Here is a 9,444-nt window from a genome sequence, read left to right on the forward strand (position 1 = left end):
GAAGAGCTGGGGGGGGGATAATTTTTTTTCTTAAGGTATATAACTATTGAGAGAAAAGCTCTTTTTCTTAAGATTTCTATTTTAAAAGTAAAGTTTTAAAATGTTTCCATTCTCAGGAGAGGCTTTGGTTAGTACAGTGGGGTGTAACCCACAGCTTTTGCAGTTAACTGCCCATTGTAGTTCTGAGTGAGTTGTCATGATTAATGCTCTTCAGTACCAGGAGAGAAACATGTCAGCCCTAATAGTTGTAAAAATGGTCTTTTAAAGTGTTTCATGAGTGCTTGTTTCACATTTTTTGCTGAAAAAAATTTTAAAGTCATTCATCTTACATATGATTAGATTATTTGCACATAATCCACTCACTGTGGTCTTTTGGGCTACCTTTATCAGACATTTAAAAATTGATGAAATTTCTCCTTTGACAGTTTCATTCATGTGATGCATTCTAATTGCTCTCACTGCCACCCTCATCTCTCTCACACTCCTATCATCCCTCCTCTTCCCTACAAGTCTCCTACATTCATTTTGTTTTGTGACCTACACTGATTTTGACCAGGGTTATGTATAATTTGGAACCATTGATTGCAGCCTGATGAGCTCATCTCTGGGTACACAATTGAAGATAATGACTGTCCATCCCCTAAGAGTTCAGCAGGGAGGTCTGGGGCCCTGGGAGTCTCTGTTACATGATTGACTGTTGAAAGATCCAGTCTTGTGCTGGCCCAGTGCAGACAACTGCAGATGCTGTGACATCATGTTTGCAATGTCTGTGTCATATCCTGAAGATGGCATTCACAGCCCTTCTCCCTGTCTTCCAGCTCTTATACTCTTTCTGCTCCTACTTCTGAGATTTTCTCTGAGCTTTAGAGGTAGGGTGATATGAATGTTCTGTTTAGGGCATTTTATTTTCAGCACCTTGAGCAGCCATGTATCTCTGTATTCACTGCTGTTCACTGCAAAGAGAAGCTTCTCAGATTAAGACTGAGAGTCACATTTGCCTGTGGGTATGAACATAAATATTTAGAAGGCAGTTTGGTACTATGTCAATTTAGCTAAACAACAGTAGTAAGTTCCCCACTAGGGCCTTTGACTACCCCAGACATGGATTTTTGACCAGATTTACAGTTGTGAGCATGGGTTCTCTACTGTGGAGTGGACTTCAAATGCAATCCTTGAGCGGTTGGTTACCTCCCTAACAGTTCTGTCACTCTTGAACATCTGTTCTGGAAGATTGGCTTTGGAGTTCTTAGGGATCACAGCAGGATAAGACTGTTGATGCCTTTTGTCATGCAGTAGTCTGTGTAGCACCTTTTAGCACTATAAAAGCTAGCCATTAGGGAGGAACCATCTCAGTCAGGTCCAGCCTGAGTTCTTTATATCTTGCAGCCAAGGTGTGTGGTAGCTTCAGTAGTAGGATCTTATCATCTTTGTTCTGATGGGCAACTAAGAGAAATGATAAGAGGTTGTATTGTTTGGGGAGGGCTGCTGGAACAGGGATTTTTAAGATGGCTTCTGAGAGCATCATTATCCAGCTCTGCAGGTTATCTCCCTTCTAACTCTTAAAAAAAAAGTGGTTTTTTTGTTTGTTTTTTGTTGTTTTGTTTTAAAGGGGGATAAGAGATAGTTTATTCTGGTGCCAAATATGAGTGATCGTGGCCTGGGAACACAGATTCAGGTTATCCCAAATTCCATGTTCCTACATAACAGTTTTACAAAGTAAAAACCCTTTTTTTAATACTGGACTTGTGAAGTAGCACGTTTCCATATGGCTTTTTGTTTGTTTGTTTGTTTGTTTTTTTCTATATACCCTTCATTTGGTGATCCTTTCTTGCCCTCTTTTGTCTCCCCCACCCTCATCCTTGCTTAAACCCCCCCTACCCAATTTTCATTTTACCTATGTTCTACTACTGTCCCTCCCTTAAGGCAACCCCCCATGGGCCCTTTCTAGTTTCCTGGATTCTGTAGGTACTCTACAAAACTAAAGATTCAAAGCTAGAATCCACATATGAGAAAGAATATTCAAAGTGTCTTTCTGCGGCCTGAGTGAGCTCATTCAATTTTTTTTTTTTTCCTTACAAGTTGCATCCATTTACCCGCAAATTTCATTTTTCTTTACACAGTAATATTCCATTGTGTGTATGTATCACATTTTCATTATCTGTTCATTAGTAGAAGGACATCTAGGCTAATTCCATTTCCTAGCTATTGTGAACAGAGCAGCAATGAAATGGATGAGAGAGTATCTCTGTAGTAGGAATATCAGTCATTTTGACTCTTTTCAAAGAATTTTTGAGGCTGGCCATGGTGGCCAGCACTTGGGAGGCAGAGGCAGGCGAATCTCTGTGAGTTCAGGGCCAGCCTGGTCTACATAGTAAGTTCTAGGTCAGCTGGGGCTACAGGCAAACCCTGTCTCAAAACAAAAATGACACCTAAAAAAACCCAAATCGCCCCAAAACAAAACAACAACAAAAAAGAATTTCAAAGAGACTCATACTCAAAGTACTTTTATCTTTAAAAATATCTTTCTTTCTGATTTTGAAGGTCAGGCTCACATTTTTTAAAAGTATGTATATGTTTTCTTTCTAAAACTGATTTTTAAAAAGATATTTTGGGGCCGGAGAGATGGCTCAGTGGTTAAGAGTGCTTGCTGCTCCTGCAGAGGACCAGGGTTTGGTTCCCAGCACCCACATGATGGCTCACAGCCACCTGTACAGTGGATCCATTGCCGCCTTCTGGTTCCATGGTTGCATGCACATGGTACATATATGTACATGCAGTCTCTCTCTCACACACAAAATAACAAATAAATTAGACAAAATAAAAATAAATACTAAACATTAAATACTAAGCATTCCCTCGTACCTTAAAAAATTCATTTGTGTCATTTACTCTGTTTCTAATTCATTGTTTTAATTTTCAGGCTCAACATTAAAGAAGCTTCTACACACTGGAAATTCTATTAAGGTAATCATTTTTCATGAAAATATAATGGCATTGTTCTCTTAAGTTTTAATGCCACAGAGTAACAAATTAGGCTAGTTTGAAAAAAAATAGTCTTTACAGACTACTTGACTCAGTTTTTTAAAAAAATATTTTATTTATTATTTTTATTTTGCATGTACAAGTGTATTGCCCCCATGTATGTGAGTGCACCCGTGTTGTGCAGTGCCGCAGAGGTCAGAAGAGGGCTTCGGATTCCCCTGGAACTGGAGCTAAGGGCGGTTCATAGCTGCCATATGGGTGCTGGGAATCAAACCCAGGTCCTCTGCAAGAGCAGTCAGTGCTCTTAACCGCTGAGCCATCTCTCCAGCCCCTTGACTCAGTTTTTATTTTATGACATATTTCTAGCAAGACTTTTGTTTTTATATCATGACTTACTGTGGGAGACATTTTAAGTAGTCTCAAGAGAAAGTATCTTGGGCTTTAGAGTTTGGAGTCTGAGGACCCCCGACCAGGGAGTGATCCCACTTTGTCATCCGAAAAAGGAGGGGTGTCTCTTCTCTGCTTCAGATTCAGTGCACCTGAGTCTGCTACCTCAGCAATCTGGTTGTCCCTGGATTAATTTGCTAATTTTGAGGAAAGTTGTGGGGGGAAAAGAACAACAAAGTCTTACTCTTGATTGATCTTGTAATTCAGGTTAAAATTATCTTATTTTAAAATGAATATTTCATCTGATGCTGTCATAAGATGTTCCTAAAAACAGGAGCAGCAGAAAGGAAGCCAGCCGTGGATGAGTAGTTCATGGAAGATAATTCATTTGTGACTAATTATATTATATGTGTACCCTTAATAAGCTAGTACATTTTAAACTTTGATACCACTTTCAATAACTGCAGCCATGTACAACTTGAGTATGTTAAATATCTTTTACATGTTGAACAAAAGAAGGAAGCTATTCCTAGCCTCACTGTAGATTCCATATTGTCCCTGTTATTTGAAGGGAGTAGTCTTCTAGTTAAAAACCATCAGGTTATTACTTGTGTTATTGTTAGTCTTGTTTATACATAAACCTCCTAAGTAAGATTAACATTAAAAATTGGAGACTTGCGATAGAATTTCACAATTTCCTTGTGTTAAATATTGTTTGATTCGATGAATCATTGCTGTCTTCAGTGTGGCCACTCATTTTGTTTGCTGTAGAAGAGGAGGGGCAGGTGGGGGTGGACATGGAGGTTATGAAGAGTGGTGGTAAGATCCAGGGTCATGTCTGGAAATGTGTTGTGAATCCACTAAAGGGGGGGGGGGCAGTGTTGCCAGTGAGTACATCTGTCATGTATCTCCTCTTGTATTTGGTTTGCAACACTCTTCCTTTCCGTGGTCAGTAACACCTTGAGTTAACTGAAAGGCCAAGGGAAACTACTCCAGGTGCCTGTGTATGGAGCGCTACACATCTTTCAGTTGCATCTGTTGACATATTTTTTGTTCTCATTATGCATCTTTTTTATTCACATCTTTTCAATCATGAATATAGAAAAGGGGGATGTTTGCTTTTGAATTCTAAGAGTAGGTTGTAGATAGTAGATATAACTAAATATAGAGGATGGTGGTGGGGCTGCAGGGAACTGAGTATGGACATAAGGCAGGGAGCAGCCTAGTCTCACTCAGCCAGATCTTTGGAGTTTCGTTTAGCTCCAAAGAACATTGTAAACAGGGCCATATTGTGTTAACATGATGGAAATTCTGCATTAGTCTATCATCGTGTAAATGTGGAGGGAGTGCATCTTTGTCATTGTTTTATGGATAATTGAGCACTGATGATATGGTTACTATTGCCTTACAGAATGAAATACATTAATAGTGCTCAGCAGGAGCCAGACACTGTTTGGTCTGCCTTATATATGGTTAACACACTAATCCTGGTGACAGTCCTTCATGGTAAAACTTTTATCCTCCCTATTTTACAAATGGGGTGACTAAGGCATAGAAAGGTTAAGTGGTTCTCTGTGCATCACAGCTAGAAAGTAGCAGAGATGGTTCCAGCACCCAAGTTCTTCTCCTTTGTGTTGTGTGGTTGTATTCTTGCTTGTCACTAAGTGAATAGCTTATGTACTTTAATGATTCTCCCCTTCCCTCTCCGCCCCTCCCCTCCCCTCCCCTTCTCCTCCTCTCCCCTCTCCTTTCTCTTTCTTGGGGGCTAGGCATGGTCTTATTTTGTAGTCCAGTCTGGCCTGAAAGGAGAGTCTCAGACTCCCAAGTGCGGGGAGTACAGGTGCATGCCTTCACATTTGACTCTCTAGGTTTTCTCTCCGAAGACTAGTCCTGCATTTCAATGCATTTCTACAAATGCATGTTAAGTGTTTCATTTTCACTGCTTTTAATTTTGTTTTCAGATAAGATGTGAAGGAATCAGACTGTTTCTTTTGTGGCTTCAAGCACTTCAGACAAACTGCGCAGAAGAACAGGTGCTGATTTTTGCTTGCCTGGTGCCTGGTTTCCCAGCGGTCTTGTCATCTAGGGGGCCCTGCACACTGGAGACACTCATCAACCCTAGCCCTAGTGTAGCTGATGGTAAGCAGTGCACTAGATCTGACTTGCTGAAATTACTTAAAAAAAAAAAAATGGACGTAAGCATATGTCTGTATGTATGTATGCTATATATGTGCTGGTGCTTGCCAGAAGAGGGTGTTGTATACCCTGGAGCTGGAGTACAGGCTTGATGTGGGTGCTGGGAAACAAACTCAAGTCCTTTGTAAGAGCAGCAAGTGCTGTTGACTACTGAGGCCATCTTTCCAACTGCTGAAATTTGAACTTTTGAACTTACACTGAGGGAGGGATTCCTTGGATGTTTGTGACTAGAAATTTTCTTGGAGTCTGAAGAGGAATGATTCCTTGTGATTCACAGAAGATTCTTGCAAATATTAGAATCAAAGCCTTAGGTTCAGTCCACAATACCACAAAAAAAGGTTAAAAAATCTGGAGTCCCAGGAGTGGTGGCAATAAGACTGTGATTCCGGCACTCACAGTGGAGGCAGGAAGCTAAGGGTTTTAGGCCAGCCTGGATTACCTAGCAAGCCTGGGCTATATGAGATTTTGTCCCAAAAAAGAAAAAAACAAAATAGAAAACCTGGGACTTGTTTTCTATGAAATGAGAATGAGAAAATTTCTGAAGTGTTAGAAACAGGAATGGAAGGTAGGGCAGATGTTGGCAATAGCAAGAAGTAGAGAATATTTTGTTTCCGCTAATGAGGTTTAACTCTGCCTTCCACAGTCCCTGACTGTTGCTCTCATCACTGTCATTTTCTGAGTGAATAGTCATGTTATTTTTCCAGCTGTATTTCCTCATTCAGCATTTATAGGATAGTGGTGGTCTCATTGGACTATTTGTGTCCTATGAGTTTGAACTTAGTGTATAACACTTCATTGCCTAATTAATGACTTTGGATTTGGGGCTGACCAAAACAGAATTTGAATGGGAAAGAGTAGTTCAGAGGTAGAGAAGGTTCTGTAGACCTCTGTACTATGCTCTTAAGCCTTTGTCTATCCTGGCATGGAGTTTCATTGACTGGATAGATCTATAGTAATAGAGACTGGTTTTTTTATTTTATTTTTTAAAATTATTTTTATTTTATGTGTATGAGTGTATTGCCTGCATGTATGTAAGTGTGCCTATGCCGTGAAATGCCCACAGAGGTCAGAAGAGGGTGTTGGATCCCTTGGAACTGGAGTTAAGGATGGTTGTTAGCTGCCATGTGGGTTCTGGGAACTGAACCTGGGTCCTAACTGTTGAGCCATCTCTCCAGCCCCGAGACTGGTTTCTAAACCTCTGTTTTAACTTTGATGAGACTGGGCATGGTGATGCACACTTTTACTTGGGAGGCAGAGGCAGGTGGATCTCTGTGCATTTCATGCCAGCCAGAGCTACATAATGAGACCCCTGTCTGAGATATATATATATATATATATTTAAAGCTGAGTAAGCTCTTACTATTTTCCTCCACCCTGCAGCAAAAATCTATCCAGAAGAAATCACTCCACTTCTACCAGCCATATCAGGGGAGAAGATCGCTGAGGACCAAACCTGCTTTTTTCTTCAAATGCTGTTGAAGTATATGGTTATTCAGGTGAGAGAAAAGTCACAGCTATTTCAGTGATGGACTTATTCGCAATAGGAAGGTGAAAATTGTGCCTCCTTGCTATCTGTGTATCCATGTTTTTTCTTTTTTGCTGAAGTGATTTTATGTGGTATTTCATTAAACACAGGGCATGTGTTATTATTGGCCCCCTTCAGCAAGACTAGGTGTATGTACCTTTTTATATGAATGTGTTCAAGCTATTTTTACTTCTTTTTTTTAAATTATATATTCTTTGATAATTTCATATGTGAACACAATATATTTAGATCATCTTCACTCCCCTCTTCCCCTTCCAACTCCTCTTGGACCTCCCACCCAAGTTCTCCTTCCAACTTCATGTCTTCTTTTTTCTTTAATAACCCACTGAGTACAGTTAGTGCTGCCCAGATGTGCATGGGTATAAGACCACCCTCTGGAGCATGGGCAACCCACAACGGCCACCCTGCTGAAGAAATCTGACTCTCCTTCACTCAGCAGCTATCATCTACCAAAAGCTCTTTATTAGGTACAGAGCCTCATAAGCCCCTCACCTGTCATGTTAGAGTGTTGACTGGCTTGATCTTGTGCAGGTCTTATGCAAGAAACCACAGTTGTTGCAAGTTCATGAGTGCATTGGTTTTGTCATGTCTAGAAGACAACTATTTTGCAGCAGTCCTCCCTGACCTCTGGCTCTTACAATCTTTCCACCCTCTCTCCTGCAATGTTCTCTGAGCTGTGGGGGAGGGGATGATATAGATGGTCCCTTTGGAGCTGAGCACTCCACAGTCACTTGTTCTCTGCACTTTTGGCAGCTGTGAGTCTGTATTAATAGCCACCAACTGCATGAAGCTTCTCTGATGAGTTATGAGAGATCCACTGATCTATGGGTGTAAGAGTAAGTACTTAGAAGGCAGTTTGGTAGTATGTCCCTTTAGCGAGAAAATAGTAGTAAGTTCTCCCCTAAGGCCTACAAGCTCTGCAAAAATGGGTTCTTATTTATGTATTTATTATTTATTTATTTTTTTATTTATTTGCTATTTTTATTTTATGTGTATGAGTGTATTGCCTGCATGTGTGTAAGTTCACCCGTGTCGTGCAATACCCACAGAGGTCAGAAGAGGGTGTCAGATCTCCTGGAACTGGAGTTACAGTTGTTAGCTGCCATGTGGGTGCTGGGAATCAAACCTGGGTCCTTGCAAAAGCAGCCAGTCTTAACCACTAAGCCATCTCTCCAGACCCAAGGCCAGGTTTATAGTACCAGGTGTTTCCTATCTTTTGCGCTGTTGTGAGGTATGATTTTGTTATATTATTAACAGTATTATTTGTCTTTTTTGAGAGAGGATTTCCCTGTAGCCCTGGCTGGCCTGGAACTTGCTATGTAGACCAGGCTAACCCTGATCTCACAGAGATTTGCCTGCCTCTGCTTCCCACTTGCTGAAATTAAAGGCACGTGCCACCATGCCCAGCTATTTGTAATTTTAAAAATTTACAATAGGAATTTTAACCATAGCAGCATTTCATGCTAGAATATGTTAACTTGAATTGTAAATACACATATGTTCTTTTCCATATGCTATCCAAAGGCTGCAAGCTTGGAGTGGAAGGAGAAGGCGAATCAAGATACTGGTTTTAAATTTCTTTTTACATTGTTTCGAAAGTATTATCTTCCTCATTTGTTTCCATCATTTACTAAGTTAACCAACATCTATAAACCTGTACTTGGTAAGTACTATTTTTGTTGTGTGTAGGTGACATCCGCAGGGAAGTGTGCAGTGGCTTTCCTAGTGATAATCCCTGCGGTTGTTGTAAATTAAAGCTGTCACTGTGTTCTCCAATTGAATGGCAATGTTATTGTAAGATGTTTAAATCCTCCTAATTTAATTATGTGTGCCCACTAAGATATTTTTTCCCTCACAGAAAGAAAGGGGAACAATGGCTTCTGTACCTGGAAATGATTAAAAATGTTTCATGATATTTTTGGTGTGCTGTTACCTTTTAATGTAAAAAGATATTTTGCATTTTCTAATCTTCTCTTATGGGTATTGAGGTATGATGATCTCAAACCCTGTCAGTGACTAGACAGGCTATCCTAGGGCACATAGCTGCTCACAAGATGCCCATTATGCCAGGGCATCCATCTGCCAGGACTGTTGGCAGGTACTTATAGAGGGAGATGTTTGGATGGTGGACTATTCTAGGGACAATGGGCCCCAGAGGACTAGGAAACAGAAAGGAACTTTTAACTTAGCTTCTAAAGTTTCCTTTTATAGGAAATTAGGATTCACAGACAGAATCATCCCTTACAGTGGTGAAAGTGGGGCACAAATCTTCTCCCTATTTTAAAAAAACAATGTAATTAGTTCAGATTTATAATTCAGAATAGCTTTGGTGG

The 9,444-nt window shown here is 40.3% G+C and overlaps 1 protein-coding gene across 2 annotated transcripts in view; it reads left to right on the top strand.

Moving 5' to 3' along the window:
• Ralgapa2 (Ral GTPase activating protein catalytic alpha subunit 2) overlaps window positions 1-9,444 on the top strand; it is a 371,371-nt gene that overhangs the window by 94,993 nt on the left and 266,934 nt on the right. For both annotated transcript variants that reach the window (XM_029567609.1, XM_008841311.2), the window contains exons 5-8: window positions 2,921-2,964; window positions 5,331-5,508; window positions 6,946-7,061; window positions 8,636-8,774. In XM_029567609.1, coding sequence (XP_029423469.1) covers window positions 2,921-2,964; window positions 5,331-5,508; window positions 6,946-7,061; window positions 8,636-8,774 — 477 coding nt within the window. The remainder of the gene's footprint in view (window positions 1-2,920; window positions 2,965-5,330; window positions 5,509-6,945; window positions 7,062-8,635; window positions 8,775-9,444) is intronic.

The sequence above is a fragment of the Nannospalax galili genome, unplaced genomic scaffold (assembly GCF_000622305.1).
Source record: "Nannospalax galili isolate Female #2095 unplaced genomic scaffold, S.galili_v1.0 scaffold510, whole genome shotgun sequence".
Lineage (NCBI taxonomy): Eukaryota > Metazoa > Chordata > Mammalia > Rodentia > Spalacidae > Nannospalax > Nannospalax galili.